This window comes from Brassica oleracea, chromosome C1 (genome assembly GCF_000695525.1).
Source record: "Brassica oleracea var. oleracea cultivar TO1000 chromosome C1, BOL, whole genome shotgun sequence".
Lineage (NCBI taxonomy): Eukaryota > Viridiplantae > Streptophyta > Magnoliopsida > Brassicales > Brassicaceae > Brassica > Brassica oleracea.
The window spans coordinates 13,391,213-13,414,915 of record NC_027748.1 but is presented as its reverse complement, the minus strand read 5'-3'; the positions used below and the strand labels follow the sequence as shown (position 1 = coordinate 13,414,915).

Genomic DNA, 23,703 nt, shown 5'->3' with positions numbered 1-23,703 from the left:
TGAACATTACTGTGAACATTTTGGATATAATGCTGAAGAAAGTCTCTAATGGGGTCCATTGACTGATTTTTAACAGAGTTTATCCTCAAGTGTGGCTTCAGATATCCCCTGAATTTTGAAATCCAGGGGGATTTGGTGTTGCAGTTGGATTTTCCCGCTTTCGTTCTTTGAGTTACAAATATGAAGTTGAGTAGCAGCATGAGCTAGAGCAGAGTAATATGTGACCACAAAATTTTCTTATACATCTGGAAAACTAACATGGTGGACCCGAGGAAGAAGTGAGACCAGAAGAGTAATATGTGACCACAAAATTTTCTTATACATCTGGAAAACTATCGTTCAACCCATGGTATTCTCTTATCTCATCATGCTAATTCTGCAAATTAGTCTCATGTCTCCAAAATTGCTTACGTTCTGCCTTTTGACAGTAATATGTTATTATTATTAACTATGCAAAATTTAATAGGTTCGTTGACATTTAGGACTGAGCAAAGTTTTAGTGTTGTCTTCTACTTCTGCTTTGGATTGAATACTTGCTTAGAAGCTGCTTAAGTTTCGGGGATCTGTAATGTGTTTTGCTCTGAAGTAGAAATTGAGTGAAAATTTACTCGACAAAAAGCGGGGTTAGGGCTATACATTAAACCTTAGAATAAATTAGCATGAACTTTCAGATTTTGCATTCGTGTTATCTTACTACTGCTCTTCCGCTCAGTTTGGGAATCGGCTTTTTTGGATTTGGGTTTATCACCTTCGCAGATTGCCAGGGCCATCCACGAGTCTATCAGAGAGATTCATGGAAGGGACTTTGGTGATCGGGTCATTTCAGTGCGGAGCTGAAATGTGAATGTGTTGCATAGACCTAAAAGTTGAGAACCCATTGGGTTGCTTTTGATTTTTTTTGTTGCCTCTTTTTAGAGAAATCTGTTGTACAATATGCAGTTTTACATTCGTTGTCTTGTGTTTCTTAGTGGGTGTATGAAGATTTTCCAATAAAAATATCTCTTATTTATTTGTACATTGTTCTCAGCATGTAAACGCTTGAAGTTATGTTATTTGAGAAACAGTAAAACTTTAACTTTTATTTATCTTACTCGCTTTAATAGATTTATCTTTGTTAATATTTTCAATAAATTCATAGTCAATTTTCTGTAAATCTTTCACAAAGCAATATAAAGGATTAGTCCTTTGAAAAGTCTGACAAAGAATTATCTACTGCTAAAGTCAAAACTCAATTCCCAAACAAACAGCCAAAACTCTTTAAATCAATAATGTTGGAATAATAATATTTCATTATTAGATATTTATTTATTTATTTTAAAAATTAAGCTTTGTTTATTTCTGAATATTTTTTTGTAAAATAATTATTATAATTTCTTCCATAGCTTAGTTATTAATCAAAATTTATAGATTCAGCTTTTATCTTATTTTAATGTTGGTGTAATGGAATATATAAGATATGTTTCAGATGTAACACTAAACTATTAAATTAAAAATAATAAAACTACATTATAATTAAAAATAATTAGAAATAGATGTCATTTAGAAAATAACTAACATACGACTTTTGATATTTCTAGAAATTTTAAATTTGTAACTGCTAATTTATTAATAGAATCATATATCTATATTGAATTATTTTCTATATTTAATCGTTAGACTTCAAGGATAAATAAATTATTAATTTATAAAATATATAGTTTATAACTTTATATTGTAGTTTTAAATAAAGAGAAAATATCCGGGGAGGCTCATGTAAAATTATGTAATTAAAATGGTAAAATGGCGGATATGATGAGGTGAATCTAAGAGAATTTGTTGTAGAAATTGTGGTGCTTTAAATTCTTCGTCCACTAAAATGATTTAAAATAAAATATATATTCACATAAATAAGTCAATATTTGGTGTTGATGGAAGAAGTGTTTATATTCTTTTCTGACAGCAGAATCCATATTTTAGTAAACTGATCCATAAAGATTAGTTTGTGGAGCTAACCAAACGAGGATTAATTGACATGCGTGCTTTTTTACATGGATATCTACGCATACATTAAAATTGTAAGATAAGAATGATAGAGAAAATATGGTGTAGATGACTGAAGTTGGTCCATTCCGAAACTAAAGATGGCCAAAATTATTCTTTGTCAATTAGCCTCACCAATTGAAGGCAGTTCAATTCAAAATCATAGATGTGAATCTTATATGAATAGAGTTCTCCATTGCCCATAGCAGTGTGGTAAACTCCGTGTGTAAAGGAGAATAAATGTTATATAAGAGAAATATTTTTTTCTTTGTGCCTATAGGCTGTTCGTAATTTGAAGAAGAAAGAACATATGTGTGAAAATCTTTTGGCTTGGTCAAATTTTATCGAGTTGTTAATCGTACTACATATATAACATTATTTTAAAGTTTCAAAAAGTTTGTGTCACAAACACAAAACCACCAATAAAAATATAATTATCCATCTACAACAAGAAAAATAAAAAAATTATAAACATATAAATTTAAATTAAGCAAAACTAACAATGGAAAATAAGAAGTTAAGGTAAAAGAAAAAAACCCGACAAATAATATTATAAATAAAATAAATTTACAAGACATCGCTCGGAAAAAAAAATCTCTAGTCTAGATTATAATGATTGAGTTTTTGTTCTCTCCTCAGCGCGCCACGTAAGCATTTGTTAACTCCACTTTTAAAAAGTGTAAAAAAAGTGTCAAACCCATGGTTCGAACCTGAGTTATTGAAATATAAACACCAACATTTATACCACTAAACTAAAGGATACTTTATACATTGATGGCTGAAACTAATATATAATTATGAAGGTCGGAAACCCTTGCTTCTTCAGCTTTCTCTGTGGGCCGGACCTAAGGAAGAAAAATAATATAGATTGTTTTTAATTGATATCGTGATTCTTTGTCGAATAATATTATTTGCAGATTCTGTGATTCATGGGTTTATTCCCGCCGGACTTGTTAATCATTAAATGTCATCTTTGAAAGCCGGTTCCATTGTGAAAATCGATCGTTTTGAGGTTGCTAGGTGCTTAAGCATGTACAAGATAACTGATCATCCATTCCTCATTTGTTTCATCCTAAGACCAATTTCCAGTCATAATTAGACTGTTCGACAATTTCCAAGTGATTGCGAACACAAACCTATAACTCCCAGGTATATTATCATATTGCATCTGGGTTTATATTTTGTTTTGATATCATAACTGATATTTAAATTCGCAGATGTGGTTGGGCAAATCCGTTATGTCCATGGTTCTGAACTTACCAAAGAAACAACCGAGTCGTTATCCGTCTCCTCATTGATCTGTAAGAAACAATCAACACACAATTTCCTTTATATTATTATATATATTGTGTAACATCAATAATCAAAAATATTTTATACCAAAAATATGTGGTCTTCTATTTATCTTCTTTACTTATCAAACTAATTTTACACAAACCTTTATTTTATAGCTTAAAAGAAACCACAGCAACCTAAACAATCAAAACACCAAAAACTAGAATTCCAAAAAGGACGAATCATTAATAAACTCAGAAATAATCATTACACCTCTTTTTTTGTCTAATCTTAGAAATAAACTTCAAAACAAATATACCAAACCAATCATCTCAACTAAAACTCAACAACACATACACGAGTCAGCTAAACAAATACAAACTACACGACCAACTATTTAACAATTTTCAAACTTACTTTCGCAACGAAGAAGACGAATACGACAACCAAGATCAGTGAAATTACCTAAACAAAAAAGCAGAGTAAGTTACGAACTCTGATAAATACAACAAACAATGATTTTTGTTTACATATTACCCATCAAATAAAAGAGAAACAAACACAACCACACCAGAAGATACAAGAAACAATCCCAACAGACACAAAGGTGGCAACAACATCTCCACCTGCTCACTCCTCTTGTCTTATAAAAATAGTTTACATGTCTAATGTCAACATGCCAATGCTATTGTCTTCTTATGAGAAATACATAAATTCGTTTAAAACTTATTAAGGCCCAAATACTCAGAACTGTCACTCATTTTATAGTTATTTCTACAAGTTTTCATGTATTTGTTTTAAAGGTCCGGTAAGAGCAACAAGTTTAAAAATAAAAAAAAACATATAACAAACATAATAAGGATAATAAAAATTATTACTTAATACACATAACTTACACAACTAAACTGAAGAAAAAATATTCAGAAACAAAAGGTACTCTCAACAACTTTATGTACTCTCAACAATACAAAAAACAAATTAAAAAGACAAACAAACAATAAGTCTCAGTGACACAATAAACAACACCACGAACTATATCAATCAGATTACTAAAACAGTTTAGTACTTCATAAGTGGAAAACAATGCATACACAGTTCATCATCACAATTCTGACCCTGTAACAATAAAAAAACTTGAAAAACAACTCAAAACGCAAATTTCACAATTACAATAACCCTAATAAATATTGAGATGAAACAAAAACTTTGTACATAACTCCGCGCAACCGCGGAGGTAATTCCCCTAGTGAAACTAATTATTTACTTAATTTAAACAACTTCTAACTTTTGAATTAGTTTTCCAGTCATTAGTTGGTTTTATGCCTTTCAGGATCTTTTTGACATCAAATGAGCAAAAATCGATCATTAATTAGGCTGAGGAAAGATCACCGAATAACATTGTCGATCTATTCTAGTTCTATTGATCCAGTTCGTTGGGTTTCTGTTTCAGTTGTATTATGACAACGTATCATCACATTTAAATAGTATAAAGTTTTGGGTCGAAAAGTAAGACTTCTTTAAACACGCAAAATGAAAACACGAATTTTATTCTGGTGAATTCTGATCCTTATAAGCTGTAAAAAGTTAGTTCAATGATTGGATGAACAAAATTGTATAACTCTATTAATTATGAATTATGATTTTGCAGGTTACCTAATTATCAGTATACAAACTTTAGTGTCATAGATGTTGACGTCAAACCGATTGAATAAGACAGTAGCTATAGAAACAGAAAATCGAATAAAAGTGGAACGTCAGAAGCATGCGTATAATATTGTATAACCGATGGATTATGGAAACTATGATACATCTACAATATTGGAAATCTAACAAAACACAATGATACAGATGTGACTAGCTAGGAAAGTTGAGCCCTTAATATGCGATAATTAAGCTTCATCACCAACTACTACGTAAACTTGGTATAAATGAAATTTATGTAGATCTTTTGTTTTTTCTAAAAATAAATTCGTTTTTAGTTGAATAAATAGTGAGTGTGATAGTAAGAGCAGAAAGAACACTAGCTAGCTAGAAATCCAAAAAGAATAAGACCGAACACACGTCTATCTAATCTGACGCGCGTCCAATACATAACAGAGACTGAGTCAACTTGGGGAATGGATGAAGCGGTGCCAGCAAGCATTCCCATTGAATATTTAGCAAAACCGAGTAATGGTGCATTCACTAGTCTATCGCTAAGTTTTTGTTTTCAGCTGCTGGAAATTGGCGCCAATTAGAATTGCAAACTCTTACGGTCTTACCTCACAAAATTTGTCATGTTCCATTTTTCTCTTCTTGTTAACATCCGTTAATTTATTATTGGAATGCTCAATTTCATTTTGTAATTTACTGTATCTCAATATTTTACGTTGGCTGACAGTTTTTTTAAAAAAATTTTAAAGCTAAGTCTTATCTTCCATAATTAGAAATAGAACTTCATCTTTAATTTTATATATAACTGGTTACTATTTGATCTTTAAAGCAAAGCTACAAAGTGAAAACAAAAAGCTGGAGCTAGGTTTTCTGTTAATTACTGAAAGCTATATTTAGTATCTTTATTCTTTTGGCTAAGGTATATGTTTGGTTAAGCTACCGATTTGTAGAATCTGCACACCTTTATACTCCAAGTAAAGATTTCACTTTCTATCCCGAAGTTGAAACATTTGTCTCTTTTTACTGAAACAGACTTAGTTTCAACGAATCAATATTCTTGTTCACTTTTAAAGTGTATTTAATTATGTTCATCTACAAATAAAAACTGCGTACGTCTTCTCACTTTACAAATTAAAGACAAAATAGTCTCAAAGTGTTTTCTCTGTTACTACATCCTCTTAATAGCAGTATATATATTTCAAAAATAGTATCTTCTACAAGTGTTTGAAAGAAAATTATCTTAGTCTTTCACTTTCCGGCGACTTATCAAGGACCCGGCCATACTCACCGTATCCGACATTAAATTCGCATAACTTCTCGAAGAAGAAGAGAGAAAAATGGTTAGCTCTCTCGAAGTTACAGGACCTGAATCCAAGCCCCCGGAGCAGAAGTTTGAGTCCAACATTGTCGTCATAGCTGGTAAATAAAACTCGGTTCTGTTTTGGCCATCTTGGTTCGGTTTGGTTTATTCTTGTTTAATTTGATTTGCATCCCAATCCAATCAATGTTGGTTGGTTCTCCATTAATAAACCGATTTTTGGCCCGGTCTATGTCTTTTTTTGGCGGTGCAGATGAAGAAGGCGAGGAGGAAAACCACAGTCCAATAGAAGAAGTCCGCTTAACCGTACCTATAACCGACGATCCATCTCAACCGGTCTTGACATTCCGTACATGGTTCTTAGGCATAATCTCGTGCGTGGTACTCGCTTTCGTTAACCAGTTTTTTGGTTACCGGTCGAACCAGCTCATGGTATCTTCAGTCGTGGCACAAATCGTCACCCTCCCAGTAGGAAAGCTCATGGCCACGGCTCTACCAACGAAAAAGTTTCGGTTACCCGGTACAAACTGGTCCGGTTCGTTGAATCCTGGACCATTCAACATGAAGGAACATGTGTTGATCACTATCTTCGCTAGTACCGGAGCTGGAGGAGCTTATGCGACGAGCATCATTACCATCGTTAAAGCATTTTACCACCGTAATCTCAATCCCACCGCCGCCATGTTACTTCTTCAAACAACTCAGGTGGTTGATTCTTTTTGGTTTTTGTTTTTCCAAAAACCATTTTTCTTGGGATCAAGCTTTTTTGAAAAATAGTTTTCCTAAAATCCAGAGAAAATAGTTTTTAGAATAACTGTCAATTTGTATAAAAAAAAATCAAAAACCAATTTTTTCTAGTTTTTTGTTTGGAATTTTTGTTACATTTATTTACTATTACAAAATAACTTACGTAAATCATTTGTTTTGGTGTAAAACGTATTTAAGTCATTTTAGTACTAGGATAATACGTAAGACACTCTAACTAAGGGCATCTCCAACTCATGACAATATTTTAGTGTCTAAATCACACTATTTTAATATAATTTTAGCACTAAATTTTTTTTACTCTCCAACCACAACACCAAATATTACACTAAAATGAACATTCTTTATTATTATATTATTAATTAAGATTCTTTTTTTTGCTTTCATAAATACTAATTATTTTATGACTAAAAGCTATTAACTAACACTAAATCTACAATAAAAATATATTTCTATTTCAAATATAATTTTTTTATATTAACAGTTATAATAAATAGTTTTGTTTTGTAATTTAATTTTCAGTGTGTAAACTAAACTTTGTTATATATTTTTATTTATATTATCTGATCCACTTATAAAATAGTAATATAAATTAAATATAATTAACTTTAGATAATCAATATTTAAATAAACAGTTTTGATTTGACAAAAAAAAAACAGTTAAAAAAAAAGATTTGCCGTTGCTACAGTGGATCACCATATTTGGTGTGACACTGTAGCAAATAAATGAATCACACTATAATACAGTCCCTTTTACCGTTCGGTTGGAAAGTGAAAACGTCAAATCGTACACTATTTTAATGTTATAGTGTCCGGTTGCACTTGGCCTAAGGCATGCTTGAGTACTGATAATAATCCTTGAGCACATTTATATAAATACCTAAGACACACATAAGACATATTTCATCTATTTTAATTATAACACAACATAGTTTTACTAAAATTATAACGATATTTAAATATTTTATCAAACAATTAACTAATGGTCACATTTTTTATTTAATAGAATAAATTATGTCCATGCTAATCATAACAAAACTTTATTTTACTAAAACTATTATAAAATATCTGAATGTTATTTTTATCTAATAATAAATTGATATAATCGAAATAACTCATATAAATGATCTTAACTTATCAATAAAATTAGTTATTTCTTTTACTATTTCATACATATAATATTTTTTATTTTATTATCTTTTAAAGCAAAAACCAAAAACTAAAAACCAAAATCTAAAATCATTCAAGTTTTTCAAAAAACTAAAATCTACTGCAAAATGAAAAATCAAAAACTAAAAACCAAAAACCAAAAACCAAAAACCAAAATCTAAAATCTAAAATCTAAAAACCAACAAAACAATCATCACCACGATAAGATTCAAGTATTATAAGTTGGTGTTACGTCAAAAATAATTTAATAATGAACGGTTTATTTAATTTAATTTATTTCTTATACGTTTTGTTTGTTTGTTGTATATATAAGTTGTTGGGGTACGGATGGGCTGGTATGTTCAGGAAGTTCCTTGTGGACTCACCGTACATGTGGTGGCCTTCAAATCTTGTTCAAGTCTCTCTCTTTAGGTACGTTTTTTCACCATGCACACGTGAACTGTCGATAAATTTAAAAATGTGCAAAAATCACTCAGTCTATAACCTTTGTTTACTTTTAGAGCGTTGCATGAGAAGGAGGAGAAGTGTGAAGGCAAACAAACGAGGCTAAGATTCTTCCTAATAGTGTTCTTCGTGAGCTTCGCTTACTACATAATCCCTGGCTACATTTTCCCTTCCATCTCATCCCTCTCCTTTGTCTGCTGGATCTGGACACGCTCTGTCACAGCTCAACAGATCGGTTCAGGACTTCACGGTCTCGGCATTGGCTCCTTCGGTCTCGACTGGTCCACGGTCGCAGGCTTCTTAGGCAGTCCTTTAGCAGTACCGTTCTTCGCTATAGCCAATTTCTTTGGCGGTTTCATCGTCTACTTCTATATTATCCTTCCTATCTTCTACTGGAGCAACGCCTATGATGCAAAGAAGTTTCCTTTCTATACCTCCCAGACATTTGATCACACCGGTCAGCATTTCAACACCACTCGTATCCTCAACCAGAAAACGTTCGATATCAATCTTCCCGCCTACGAAAGCTATAGCAAGCTTTACCTTAGTGTTATGTTTGCTCTCATCTATGGACTCAGCTTTGGTACTCTTACAGCAACCATTTCTCATGTTGCTCTCTTTGACGGAAAGTAAGTACTATGCAGGTCCTGAGTATAGACTAGTGAAACATTGGCATAATCTCCCAAAATTTTATGAAAAAATTTACATATATAAGTTCCCAAATTTACTAAATTTTTTTTTATAAAACCCCCTTTTTAATTGTTTACAACCCCCAAAGTCTCATGACTGACCCTATGACTATTAGATCAGTCTTCATCAGTTTCCATGAAAAATTTCTTGTTGTTGTTTAAGGTTTATATGGGGGATGTGGAAGAAGGCGACATTGACAACAAAGGACAAGTTTGGAGATGTGCATACAAGACTAATGAAGAAGAACTATAAAGAAGTACCGCAATGGTGGTTTGTTGCGGTTCTCATTGTTTCCTTTTGTCTAGCTCTTTACGCGTGCGAGGGATTTAACAAACAGCTTCAGCTTCCATGGTGGGGACTTCTCCTCGCTTGTGCCATCGCCTTTACCTTCACTTTACCTATCGGAGTTATCCTAGCCACTACAAACCAGCAGATGGGTCTTAACGTTATAACAGAACTGATCATTGGGTACTTGTACCCGGGGAAGCCACTTGCTAACGTGGCTTTCAAGACTTACGGTTACATGAGTATGTCCCAGGCGTTGTACTTTGTTGGAGACTTCAAACTTGGTCACTACATGAAGATCCCTCCGAGATCTATGTTCCTTGTTCAGCTTGTTGCGACCATGGTTTCTTCAACCGTCTGCTTTGGGACAACTTGGTGGCTGCTTTCTTCCATAGAGAACATCTGTAACAAAGATAAGCTCCCAGTGAGTAGTCCATGGACTTGCCCCGGGGACGAAGTGTTCTACAACGCGTCGATCATATGGGGAATCATTGGACCTGGAAGGATGTTCACTAGTAAAGGTGTTTACCCTGGGATGAACTGGTTCTTCCTCATCGGCCTCCTTGCTCCTGTCCCGGTCTGGTTCTTTGCAAGGAAGTTCCCGGAGAAGAAGTGGATAAAGAAAATTCACATTCCTCTGATTTTTTCAGCGACTACAGCGATGCCAGTGGCTAAGGCTGTGCATTACTGGTCGTGGGGCTTTGTTGGGGTGGTGTTCAACTACTATATCTTCAGGAGGTACAAGGCGTGGTGGGCAAGGCATAACTACATCCTCTCTGCGGCTCTTGATGCAGGTACTGCGATCATGGGAGTGTTGATATACTTTGCGTTACAGAACAACAACATATATTTTCCTGATTGGTGGGGGAGTGAGAACACAGACCATTGCCCATTGGCGCAATGTCCTACGGAGAAAGGGATTGTCATTAAGGGTTGCCCGGTTTTCTAAAGAGTATCAGCTCTAGAGTTTTTTAGAGCTACAGGTGAGTGATGGTCTGCCAGATGGTTTGAGGGCAATACTATTATTGTGTAACTTTTGTGAGTTTAAGAATTCAAACAATGTAAGAAAAATTGATTTAGAATATGTTTCTCAAGAAGTAAGCGATCACTTCTTGAGAATTTTTTAAAGCTGGAAAACACTTTAACAAGATTTATAAATCCAATCAAGTCTCCATGAGCTAACCATGGAGAATTATGACTAGAAGTAGAGGTATGGTATTAGCTACATTGCCTGTTTAACTTCAACTGAACAGTGCAATTTTCAGTCAGTCACTGTAATTAAAAAAAGAGGACAGTGACTAAAAATGATATACTACCGTTCTGTACCTTTAATGTCCTGCTTTAACAATTCATGCGTCTCACCCTTTTTTTTTTCCGTCTCACTTACTTGGTTACAGCGTCAAGAAGCTGTTTATCAAAATCTGTGAAGGCCATTTCATTTATCTGATGAACTGTAGTATATAAAAACTACATTAGCTGATGACTCCTTTAAGAGAGTATAGCTTGCTGCCTCCATCTGCTCCGATCAATCTCCAGTTCTTGAAAGCATTCCCCACATAAGCGAACAAGGACTACATAATAGATTATTTGGTCACAAAACAAGATAATATTACTACACAACTGATATATTGGAAAAAGCTAGCATTGGCTAGTTCAAGAGCTGTGGAGGCTTACAAATATTATTGTACTGATCAGAGACTACATGGAATAAAATGGAAAACGATTACACTTCCAAGTAGAGTGGAGCCTGAGGGATATAGCAAGACATGATATCGGCCGAGTTCTTGGCCACAACATCATTCAAATCGTTTATTTTCAAGAAAGTAAGTACCCAACAACGCCCATACATTAATGTTCCTCTATCTGATCCATCAAAGAAACAAAAAGAATAGAAGTTTACTTGACGTCATTTCAAGTCTAAGGCCAAAATTTTCACGCAGTGACACAAGTACGGTTCCACTATGTTTGAAGCTTCCCTGGTTGTTAATTCCAAGCAATTAAGATCTTAAATTTGCCACCCTTGGGTTGTACTCTGTAAACCTCATAAATCTGCAAACAGATCAACGCGATCAGATAATAAACTGCATTGTTCGAGTTCAAATCTTCAAAAATCAGGACAATTATGACAGATGATAAGGTAGAATCAGTAGGATGAGCACAATCTTTAGAATAATTATGACAGATGGTAAGGTCGAATCAACATTTGGTTTGACTTGGGATATTTTTCTTGTTTTGGATGGATTTACCTTCTTGATTTTCGCTTACAATTTAATTATAATAAGTACTTTATCAACAAAATAAATGTTTTATGATGTTCTAATCAAAAACTATTTGCCTTCGCATTGAGGGAGAGAGGGAGTTTTTTTTTCTGAAGAAGAAGAAAATAAACGAGAAACGGTTAAAAGCAGCGGTTGCTGTCGAAGTATTGCTTCAAAGGCAAAAACTTAGGTTGTTAGGTACTTAGGTTTATAGACCAGCGGTTATCTTCTCCCTCTCCTGCGTCTGTTTCTTCAATCCTAAGCAAAAATCCATTTTCTTTGGTTGCTTCTTCGTCGCCATCACAACGCCTAACTTCATCTTCTCTGACATAATCAGTATACCATCCCTCCTTCCTCTTCTTCTTCTATGATTTTAATCTTTTCTTCACTATATCTCAAAAACGTGCTCCATCTAGGTTTTAGCAGTCTTTCTCATACCTTATTATGTGTTGATAGTCTTTTTGGTATTTCCTCTGTTTCGCTCTGTTTTGCTCTGTTTTCACTCAAGTATTCATGTGTTTTTTTTTTAGTTTGCATATACATTTTAATAGCATTTTAAAGATTTTTATTTACTTTCTAGCTCCAGCTTGATCAAGTACTGTTGTAATCTTTTTTTATTTTGTTTATCATTCTCAGGTCCTAAGAGGGATCACAAATCAAACTCTCTGTTTCTTGGCTTAAACACTCCACTATGAGTACACGTTATTCAACTCAACTGCAATCATCAGCCATTACATCCATCACCGTCTCCTCATCTTCTTCCTTAGACACCACTCCGCGGGATGATGATAACACTCACATGACTGCATCTTCCAACGCTCGCGTTAACTCTCCATCATCCTTCTTGATAAGACTTGCAATGCGGGTATCTAGAGCAAGGTGGTTCATTTTCTTGAGAAGAGTGTTTCATTACCAGAACGGTTCAAGATCCGATCTTGGCGCCAACCCTTTGGAGTCAACCACTTGGATGATATCGGAGCTCATCGCTTTACTCGTACAGATCACTGTGATCACATTCACACTAGCTTTGTCCAAGAACGAGCGGCCTATTTGGCCTGTGAGGCTATGGATCACCGGGTACAACGTCGGATGTCTCCTCAGTCTGATGATATTATACGGCCGGTACCGTCAGCAAGACGTTAGCCAAAGCAATGGGTTTACCTTTGGTGATATTGAGCAGCAGCAACAGAGAAGCAGAGAAGAGACCAGGTGCTCGCATTTGATGAACAGATGCAGGACATTGCTGGAACTCTTCTTTGCGATATGGTTTGTGATAGGAAACGTATGGGTGTTTGATTCTCGGTTCGGTTCTTTCCACTATGCTCCAAGCCTTCATGTCCTCTGCATCTCTCTTCTCGCTTGGAACGCTCTCTGCTACTCCTTCCCGTTTCTTCTCTTCCTCCTGCTATGTTGTGTTGTGCCTCTCATTAGTAGCTTCCTAGGCTACAACATGAACATTGGATCCTCGGAGAAAGGAGCTTCAGATGACCAAATCTCTAGTCTCCCAAGCTGGAAGTACAAACTCATCGACGAAACATCTGATTCTGATTCTTCTCACGCAAGCAATGATCCGGAGTGTTGCATATGTTTGGCGAAGTACAAAGATAAAGAAGAAGTGAGAAAGCTACCGTGTTCGCATAGGTTTCATGTAAAATGCGTAGATCAATGGCTTCGTATTATCTCGTCTTGTCCTCTCTGCAAACAAGATCTCCCCAACTAAACGAGTCAGAAGATTGATTGGAATCTCTGAGTTCAACCAAGTTCCATGCCTTTGTTGTTCTTTACTTGCGTGTTTCTTGTCTTTTATGTTGTCCCTCACACGGACCACACCGGGTTACTTGTGTGAATGTTATTGTTTTTTTTGTTTGTACAAAAGGAGCTCACCAGGAACCGTAACCATCATACGCCATATACATGAATAAATAAGATTCAAGATAATGATCAATGTGTTTGTTTACGGATACAGCGCATCATGTGGTCTCTGGCTCCACTGGACGACGTGTGAAAGTGAATGTAAACAATAACTAGATCTTGGCGCGGTTGCGCGCGGGTGTTATTTTCCGGTTTTATAAATATATCTATATCTATTCTATTAAAACAACAGTGTGACCCATTGATAAAAGTTGGATCCAACATTAACGGCAACAATACATGCATCCATCATTTTCGATCCAACATTAACGGCAACAATACATGCATCCATCATTTTCGAACATAACCACCCCTTTATATAATTTTCCAACGTAACCACTATTCCTTAATAGCTTTAGTTTATCCTTCACACGCCTAACAAACTAAAGTAACCCCCACATCATAATCACAGCGACAATATAGGGAACCTCTATTTATATCTAATTTCCTTTTTTTACAATTTTTTCCCTACTAATCGGGACCATTATTTACTATCAGTTAAAATAGCAACTAATATATTTTTCTGGACTTTACCACCATATTATCGATAGCAAATAATATGTAACCTTAATACCATATTTAATATCGATTGTATCTTAATAATATGGAGCATATCTATTATTTTTTAATTATTTATCCAATAAAACAAGAACATTCCATCAAATCAATTATTCTAAAATCAATTTTCGAAATTTGATCATCTAACTTCTTAATCCCGTAAAATATGCCCTCATATTTTGCAACAATTTTTTTAAACTAAAAACTTTTTTCTTCCCCACAATCGTTTCTATCACCATCCTCTTGTAAATATTGAAAGAACAGGAAAACAGTTACAAAACCCTTTAAAATTGGGCCATGGATTTTGATTTACGTAACCCATTTATAATTTCTATACAAATTATCATGTGTAATATTATGTGTATTGTATAATAATGATGTAATTATAATTATATACAAAATTAAGTAATTCCAATTTATGAAAAAAAAATTGCAGTTAGTTAATCTGTCTATTTAATTATTGTTTTACTAGATGATGACCCTCACATTTGTGCGGATTAATATATATCCAAATAAATCAAATTTTAACATTATTTTTAACTTTAATTTGATTTATTTAATTAATTTCAAATATTAAATTAAGTAGAAGATATAATTTACTTTATTTACTACAACACAACATAGATAAAATGTTTTGTTACTTACAAATTTTTCATTTATTCTATCACCAAACTACACATATAAAAGTATCATCATCATAACAATATAATAAAATTTTATTAATACTGTAGACTAACATAAAAGATAAATCTATAAAACCTATCCCCTCTTCATTAAAAATTTAGTCGCATTTTATCTGAATTTATTTTTATCGGAGTTTGTAGTGACACATATTAACAAAATCTACAATGATTAAAAACATATTTCTATTTAACTAAAATTTTATAAATTAAAAATAATAATTATATATGTCTAATAAAAGCTGTTTTGTAAAAAAAAAAATAACGGCTAAAGATTGCATTCTTTAGACTCATATTTTTTGTTGGTAAGATAATTCGATGATCTAAATTAGAAACAAACGTCATTTAAAAACAATTAATGCAAACATCAACCGATTTTATATAACTAAAATAAACATAAGATGAAACTATAAAATTATTGCTAAAATTTGATAATATTCGTTAATCATAATTACCCCTGAATATAATGTGAATATTTATTAAATAATCACTAAAACTGTTTTAAAACTAACAAGTTAAAAATTATTTATTAAAAATAATGACTCAGGCTAAATCATGAAATATGACAAATAAGTTTTTCAAAATAATAAAACATAATCAAAATATCTTAAAATCATAGAGAACTTGATAAATTAACAAAACTAAAATTATCACCTAAAATTATTTATGACAAATAAAGAAATTTATCAATTAAAATTATTAAAAATATGACAAATAAATAAATAATTTAAATATGAAAAGCATAACTAAAGCAAAAATTAAAATTATCAAAATATAACAAATAAGTAAATTACCTAAGATTATGGAAAATAAGATGCATAAGTAGTAAAATATGACAAATAATCAGAATTACCTAAAATCATGTAAAATATGACAAGTAAGCAAAATCTCACTAAGAATTATTTATTATAAATAAATAAAATTATGAATTAATATTACTAAGAATATGATATATATATATACTTTAAACTGTGGAGAGCATGAGAAATAAAAAAAATATTAAAACATAAAGAATAAGTAAATTTCTTAAAATTGTGAAAAATAAGACAAATAAACAATAAACAATGACAAATAATAAAAATTAACTAAAATTATGGAGAAGATGACAACTAAGCAAAATCAATTCTCAAATAATAGTATAGATAATGACTCAACCTAAATCATGAAATATGACATATAAGTTTTTCAAAATAATAAAACATTAAATATAATCAAAATATCTTAAAATCATAGAGAACATGATAAATTAAAAAAACAAATTATCAACTAAAATTATATATGACGAATAAATAAATTTATCAAATATAATTATTAAAAATGTAACAACTAAATGAGTTAATTTAAATATGAAAAGCATAATAAAGAAGCAAAATTAAAATTATCAAAACATAACAAATAAGTAAATTACCCAAAATTATGGTAAATAAGATACATGAGCAGTAAAAAATGACAATAATTAAAATTCACCTAAAATTATGGAAAATATGACAAGTAAACAAAATCTCACTTAGAATTATTTATTATAAATAAATTAAATTATGTATTAAAATTACTAAGAATATGAAATATATATATATATATATATATATATACATATATAATTTAACTGTGGAGAGCATGACAAATAAGAAAAAAATAAAATTATTAAAACATGAAGAATAAGTAAATTTCCTAAAATTATGAAAATTAAGACAAATAAACAATAAACAATGACAAATTATCAAAATTATCTAAAATTATGGAGAAGATGATAGCAAAATCACTTTTCAAATAATAGTATAGATTACTAAACAAAACTATATAAAGGGTTTGTTATGTTTACAAAAATACTGTTTGAAAATTAAGTATCATATTAATGAGTTAAAAGGCTATGGTGTATAGTTTAACAATATAATAAATTTAGTACAACTCTTTTTTTTTGTCAGCGAATTTAATACAATTATCAAAATACTTTACTAATCATTTTTAAAAAAAAAAAACGCAAATATGATCACAGATAAAAACACAAATATGATTACAAAAAAAATACATATATGGTACAAAAAATACATATATGGTACAAAAAAATACACAATTATATACTTATGAAACTTGATTAATCTAATATATTTACAAAAATTATCTGTTCTATTAAATTCATATCATACAAAAATATTATTATACAAACACACAAACATATAAATTATATAAGGTAAAAAAATTTAAAAACAAAAAATATACCCGCCCTCGAGAGGGCGGGTCAATATCTAGTCTTATATATTAAAATAGAAGTCATGACTTAGTTCATGTGTAATTTTTTTTATTTGGACCATCCCATAGAAAGTTGTTTAAATTATATTAATTATTTTTAGTTATTCTAAAACAAAAACAGAATAGATATTCCTATATTTTCTCTGAAATTGTATATGAATAAAATCTTTTCATATCTTTTTTTTTACAAAAAATATATTATTAATTTTCATTAAAATAAACCTTTAAAATATTTAATTAATTTCCTATTTATTTAGATAAATGAATATTTAATTTTTTACGTAATAATTTTTATAAAATTTTTGCTAATTTCGTGTTTATTTAAAACATAAATGTATATTTCATTTTAAATCAAAATTTTTTTAAATATCTAATTAATTTTGTAATTATAAATAAAATTATGTATAATTTTATATTAAATTTGTGATATTAATTTAATATAATAATTTTCAATTAAAATTTTGATCCTTAACCAATAATATATTTCAATTCATAATTTTGTATCACATAATATAAAATATGCTATCACTGAAAATTAAAAAAAAAAATTATTGTACGTGAACTATAAAAATGTTGTATTTTAAAATATTATATCAAACAATTAGTAATATTGTAAATATTACAATTAGTCACGTAAAGCAAATAATTTTGTGTGCACAAACAAAAATAATCACCCACACGGTTGTGCGGTTCAAGATCTAGTTTATTTTATTTCATTAGTGGTATACAATTTTAACGTTAACCATATATTTAAATGTTTATATACCTATTTCAAATGTAAAAATTTTATAGTTTACATGGTGTAACAATCAATAGTTTAAAACCATCACATGTATTTGTCATTTTTTATTATATATTTATGTTACTGTATTTGGATTTTGTTATTAAACAAATTAATATATGTATGAAACAAGATATTTAAAAATTATTCTGTATCAAATTTATATTCAATTTTGACCCGCCAACCTTCAAAATCGTATTTCTTTGTAGCAATATATTTTACGTTTATTCATTTTAAAAATATATTCTTTATATATACAAAAAATCTAAGATATATCAATTTTTATACATGTATCATATAGTTTGCAAATGTTAAGTGGTTATGTCATCGTATTATATTTTTAGTATAAATATTTTATATGTATGAAAATAAAATTAAAAATTTAATATAATTTATCATATTTAATTCAATAAAATATTTTTACTTTAACATGAATTATTATTATTATTATTATTATTATTATTATTATTGTAAATAGATAAAATAAGATATAATTTTTGTGTTTCATTTTGTAAACGATAATTGAATACATATTAATGAATAATAATAGTTCATTGCTAATTACAAAATTAGTTAAAATATTTACATAAACTTCCTGAAAGTTAAGATATTGTTAAAATATTTTTTAACAGATTTGTTAGAATTATATATATCTTATATATTAAAACAGAAGTCACAACCTTGATTCATGTGTGATTTTTAAAAAAATGGACCTAATGGATCTATTCATAGAAATTCATAGAAATTCATACTACATTTTAATTCAAACTAATAATAAATAAAAATTTTAAAATATTTTAATCATAGTTTTGATATCTTTTCATTTTAAATATAAATATCTTTTTTTAAAAATCTAACAAATCTAAAAAAATACAGTCATCAGGTTTCCAAATAGACAAGTCTCTAGATTCAGATCCGTCACGCAATATGATTACAGATGGTAGGCATATTACAATTCAACTTCAACACAGAATACAGACAAATATTAACTGCAAAATAAGCCATACGCACCATTAAATGCTGAAACTTTTCCGTGTCGGATAAATCTTTCTTAGATATGTTTTCTTCAAGATGTGCACGTTCACTATACATCTGTTGTGCTTTCTTGTTTGCAACAGCAACCTGTGGAGAAACCTTACTCAAATCATCAGATCCAATATCAAGGTCCGTGCCCTGTTCCAACTCCCACGCCTTATATGTAATAAGGGTGGAGCTCAAATCTTTCAGCGGAACAGACAGGTGACGGTGAAATATGCTTCGAATCCTTTGTATCTGTTTATTCCTCTCCTGCAAAATAAAACGAGCTCTTAGTAAATTCAAAGAACTATAAACAAATGTAACTTTATGAAAAAATTGTTCTCCCGCATCTATCTCATAGAGGAATCTTCCTCGGACACAAACCTCGCTAACATGCTGCTAGAATGCAGTGAATAAAACTTAAATGAACAACATCAAGAAAATAAATCCCACCTCAAGGTCAGCCTTGTCAATAGTGTCTAAGATGCCTTGCTCGAACTCTCTATATCCTTCCCATATTCTATTGCCTTCAGTAACATGGAATCCCGCAGCCGGAATAGCACGTTCAAAAAGATTCCTCATTTTTGAGACTCCATCAGGTGTATACCCATTTACGGATGCATCAAGAAGTTCAGGTATTCACACCAAAGAGATACAGACTGCATACAAGAACAAATATTAGCTTATTAATATAATAAAAGCCTCAAAGGTATACAATTCTTCCCACAAGTACTCACGAGTCACTACTTTATAATCAACAGAAGAAGAAAATGGTATACAATTCTTCGAGATGTTGTTTCCAGTAGAGAAGAGAACATACCTGATAATCAGAAAGTCCTCGTTCGTAAAGCTTAACAATTTCAGGCACATTATCACTGCAGAATGAACCGTATGCAAAGAAGGATTAAAGCAAAGCAAGTGAAGCCTAGGATGAAAACAGAAGTACAAGCAATAGATCATTAAAGAGACAAAAAAAACAGCAGATAATATCTTACCTAGAGGCTAAAGATGCCTCATCCCTAGCCCATTCAAGCCACAAAGAAGGACTCAACGGAAACATAGCACTCATAGCTTCCCTTGCTTCTCTTAGCTTCTCAAGGTTCGCTGTTTTCCTCAGAAGCTTTATATACTGGCAACAAAAAAAAGTTTGAAAACCTGTAAGAACCCATCCATCTCTAACGAGAGAGAAGAAAACGCACAACTCAAAAGGCTCTCAAGCAATAGCACAATTGTTCAAGTGTTATAGCAAAAGGGAAGAAGGTGAAGGGAGTGATTATTACTTGTACATAAGCATCGTAGTTGAAGGGGGTGATTATTACTTGGACATAAGCATCTTACTTTAGATTTTCTTAAATTTATCAAATTGCGGTGGAAATAAAATAGAAAAATATTAATCAATGCTTTTTTCTTAGTTTTTATTTATTAGTTTGGTATCTAAAAAAAAAAATGTGAATGGTCTTTTCAACTCAAACCAACAAAATTTAATAAAATTTACAATATATATGATCTTAGAATAAAAACAGTTTAAAGTAAATTGTCAAATGTTTTATAGAATTAAAATATATTTTAGTAAAAAGACTTCTTTTTGGTGATGGGTCACCATCTTCTTCTTCAGAGGGATCGGCTCCAAGCTGTCCTTCTCATGTTCCTTGCGTTTCACCATTGGAGGCGCTCCCGACTTTTAAGATTTTGTTACAATTTGTTGATTTATTGTGAATTTTATTTCGATTAGTATTACGTTTAACTAGGGTTGGCTTGCCCTATGGACGGATGAGTATACATTAAAACTGTTTTATACTAAGCTAATTCCTCATAAAGCCCCTCCCTCCATACGTCCAGTTGATCATCCCGAACCGCATCCCGGGTTTGACAGAGGGATGATCAACTGGACGTATGGAGGGAGGGGCTTCTATAAAATATATTTTAGTATAAAACAGTTTTAATGTATACTCATCCGTCCATAGGGCAAGCCAACCCTAGTTAAACGTAATACTAATCGAAATAAAATTCACAATAAATCAACAAATTGTAACAAAATCTTAAAAGTCGGGAGCGCCTCCAATGGTGAAACGCAAGGAACATGAGAAGGACAGCTTGGAGCCGATCCCTCTGAAGAAGAAGATGGTGACCCATCACCAAAAAGAAGTCTTTTGCGACGAGTCAAATGACAATGGCGTTTGAAGCGGCGACAAGAGCCCATGTAAGAAGCTAAAGGTCCTCCTCCCTTACGATATGGAGGTGGAGACACTGAGTAGATTGCCTGGAAAGTCGCTTATGAAGTTCCTATGCGTGTCCAAGATTTGGCATTCCCTTATCCGAAGCCAAAGATTGGTCGCTTCTTACTACGCTGCGAAGCCATCCCGTTTTATAGCCGCTTTCATCTAGATAAGTATTTTAAATGTTCAATATTTCTTAGCGTATTTTGGAAACATATTAGGAATTGACAACATGTTTAGTACAAGATCTTTTCGAGGTTTTGAATGTTTCGGGTTCTATCGGATATCCATTTAGATTCGGATTCGGTTCGGATAATATCCATAACCCGAAATACCACAAAACAATATCCATTCGGTATTTACGTCGGGTTCGGATCGGTTCGGATTCATTTTTATCGGATCAGATTCGGTTCGGGTTTTCGGGTTCGGTTTATTTACCGAGCCCTACTTTTTCTAATCATGCAACTCATCTGTCAATCAAATAAATTATATAAATGATGGAATAAGAATGTGTTGCAACATGCCTAGGCTAATATTATAATTACACTATGGAGGAGCAAGTTGTATTAATGAAGAAAGAAGGTTATACAAAAAAAAACGGTTATTGTCTTAACGCATATAAATGGTGTAAATATACATATTTTTGTGAAAAATATAATGTAAGTATTATTTATTATGATTGCATAAGAATAAGATAGTTTTCAAAAGTATAAACTATTTAGGCATATTTAACAGAAAGAAAGAAAAAAAAACTATTTATTGAGTATGAATAGTTAGAAATTTTAAAAATAAAAGCATATAAAATACAATAGGTTAAAATAAACATATAGGCAAAAATATTAAAAGGAATCATATTTTAATATTTAAGAAACATAGTATGTTAAAACTGATAGCAATTAAACATAATACTCGAAATAAAATTCTAAGAAGGTTAAAAGTGAGTCCGACCGAACCTAGTTACAAAATCTATTTAAAATAGATGTGTCAGAGGTGTTAAAAAGTTAAGTTCAAACGAACGGCTGAGATCTGTCTGAATTAACTCCTTTGTCTTTACATATCGATCTAGATCTAGCATCAATTCGAGTCGAATTAAGGGTTTCGTCGGGAGCGCCTCCAATGATGAAACGCAAGGAACGTGAGAAGGGCAGCTTGGAGGCGATCCCTCTGAAGATGGAGATGGTGATCCATCACCAAAAAGAAGTCTTTTGCGACGAGTCAAAGGACAATGGCGTTGGAAGCGGCGACAAGAGGCCAGGTAAGCAAAAGGTCCTCCTCTCTTACGATATGGAGGTGGAGACACTGAGGACTAGATTGCCTGGAAAGTCTCTTATGAAGTTCCTATGCGTGTCCAAGATTTGGTCTTCCTTTATCCGAAGCCAAAGATTCGTTGCTTCTTACTACGCTGCGAAGCCATCCCGTTTTATAGTCGCTTTCACCAACAGTGTATTTAGTAAACCCGAGCGTCTCTTCATCATGTCGGGAGAGGAGGAGGAGGGAACTTCTTCTTTGGTTGCCAATCTAGACATGACAGTACCCTCAGTGACCTTGCCTCACGGCAGCGCCAAGTTTTCTTCCGTCCATGGCTTTCTCGCTTGTTTTGAGTTGTCAAAGTTCATTATATGTAACCCTAGCACGGGGCAAGTCATTACCTTTCACTGCAAGGCTCCGGGCACATCCTTGGGATACGATCCTGTAGATGATCAATTCAAAGCATTGACCCAGGTGACATCTATCTATGTTCATAACCCTAGTTCCATGGTGCACGAGGTTATAACACTTGGAAGAGGAGGAGTAGTATCTCGTACCCAAGTTACCTCCCCGCCTCATCACCCTCTAACTATGGGACGATGCATCAATGGTTTCATTTATTATGCTGCTTGGGCTCCAGTTTATGGAGCAACTCCTGTGTTTGTGTGTTTTGATGTTAGACATGAGAGGATACTAAGTTTTATCACAACGCCTAAGGAGGTCCTGCTTCGGGGGGCTTTTACCCTATTGATAGAATACAAAGGGAAGCTAGCTGTCGTTGTACCAGACTGTTTTAGATTTGGTCTTTCTTTCAACCGTTTTTTTCTTTGGATACTGGAGGATGCGACGAAACATGAGTGGTCCAAACAAACATTTGAGCTTCCCTTGTCTCTTCCCTTCTCTCCTGCGGCGGGTGAGCGTATGATTTCCCAAGGAACCAACAAGGCTGGTGACATCGTTTTCTCCCCAACAACTCTGACAGGCCGTGCCCAGCCCTTCTATGTTTTCTACTTCAACCCAGACACGAAAAACATTAGAAGAGTCAGGATCCACGGAGTCGCTGATACTGAAGAGTTCTGGAGCCGTTATGGACTCACTGACGTTTGTCGCGCCTCTTTCTCACCCCAACACGCTGATAGTATTGCTTCTTTATAAATGTGTGTGT

General features: G+C 32.3%; 4 protein-coding genes and 1 long non-coding RNA gene across 8 annotated transcripts; 3 read left to right on the top strand and 2 right to left on the bottom strand.

Moving 5' to 3' along the window:
- Positions 1-6,083: 6,083 nt before the first annotated feature.
- LOC106327568 (oligopeptide transporter 5) lies at positions 6,084-10,763 on the top strand. Its single transcript, XM_013765740.1, has 5 exons — positions 6,084-6,366; positions 6,519-6,970; positions 8,514-8,611; positions 8,701-9,273; positions 9,497-10,763. Exons 1-5 carry the CDS (start codon positions 6,285-6,287, stop codon positions 10,566-10,568), a joined length of 2,277 nt encoding a protein of 758 aa, XP_013621194.1. The 5' UTR covers positions 6,084-6,284; the 3' UTR covers positions 10,569-10,763.
- Positions 10,764-12,049: 1,286 nt separating this feature from the next.
- Positions 12,050-13,831, top strand: LOC106292480 (E3 ubiquitin-protein ligase At4g11680). 4 transcript variants are annotated; one of them, XM_013728097.1, is made up of 2 exons: positions 12,050-12,213; positions 12,514-13,831. In XM_013728097.1, exon 2 carries the CDS (start codon positions 12,569-12,571, stop codon positions 13,595-13,597), a length of 1,029 nt encoding a protein of 342 aa, XP_013583551.1. In that variant the 5' UTR covers positions 12,050-12,213; positions 12,514-12,568; the 3' UTR covers positions 13,598-13,831. The 4 variants fall into 4 exon arrangements, with proteins under 4 accessions (XP_013583551.1, XP_013583558.1, XP_013583534.1 ...); XM_013728104.1 differs by lacking the exon at positions 12,050-12,213 and adding an exon at positions 12,223-12,341; XM_013728080.1 differs by lacking the exon at positions 12,050-12,213 and adding an exon at positions 12,223-12,368 and having other exon boundaries at positions 12,512-13,831.
- Positions 13,832-18,942: 5,111 nt separating this feature from the next.
- On the bottom strand, positions 18,943-19,694 carry LOC106300161 (the record flags this gene model as incomplete). The annotated part of the gene is given in 2 exon segments (XM_013736253.1): positions 18,943-19,344; positions 19,528-19,694. Coding segments are annotated over 2 exon segments (498 nt in total). The 3' UTR covers positions 18,943-18,975.
- Positions 19,695-19,697: 3 nt separating this feature from the next.
- Positions 19,698-20,474, bottom strand: LOC106300168. The gene is made up of 4 exons (XR_001261987.1): positions 20,394-20,474; positions 20,070-20,203; positions 19,895-19,949; positions 19,698-19,733 (listed from the first exon to the last, which is right to left on the bottom strand). It is a non-coding gene; the product is annotated as an uncharacterized LOC106300168 (long non-coding RNA).
- Positions 20,475-22,337: 1,863 nt separating this feature from the next.
- Positions 22,338-23,697, top strand: LOC106315188 (F-box protein At1g30790-like). Its single transcript, XM_013752939.1, has one exon. The coding sequence runs from the start codon at positions 22,407-22,409 to the stop codon at positions 23,691-23,693; it is 1,287 nt and encodes a 428-aa protein (XP_013608393.1). The 5' UTR covers positions 22,338-22,406; the 3' UTR covers positions 23,694-23,697.
- The last annotated feature ends 6 nt before the right edge of the window (positions 23,698-23,703 follow it).

Excerpts from the sequence above, each read along its gene's own strand:
- LOC106327568 (XM_013765740.1), top strand. The coding sequence starts at position 6,285 with ATGGTTAGCTCTCTCGAAGTTACAGGACCTGAATCCAAGCCCCCGGAG. Across the intron at positions 6,971-8,513 it reads TACTTCTTCAAACAACTCAG|TTGTTGGGGTACGGATGGGC; the intron begins GTGGTTGATTCT and ends TGTATATATAAG. Across the intron at positions 8,612-8,700 it reads GTTCAAGTCTCTCTCTTTAG|AGCGTTGCATGAGAAGGAGG; the intron begins GTACGTTTTTTC and ends GTTTACTTTTAG.
- LOC106292480 (XM_013728097.1), top strand. The coding sequence starts at position 12,569 with ATGAGTACACGTTATTCAACTCAACTGCAATCATCAGCCATTACATCC.
- LOC106315188 (XM_013752939.1), top strand. The coding sequence starts at position 22,407 with ATGATGAAACGCAAGGAACGTGAGAAGGGCAGCTTGGAGGCGATCCCT.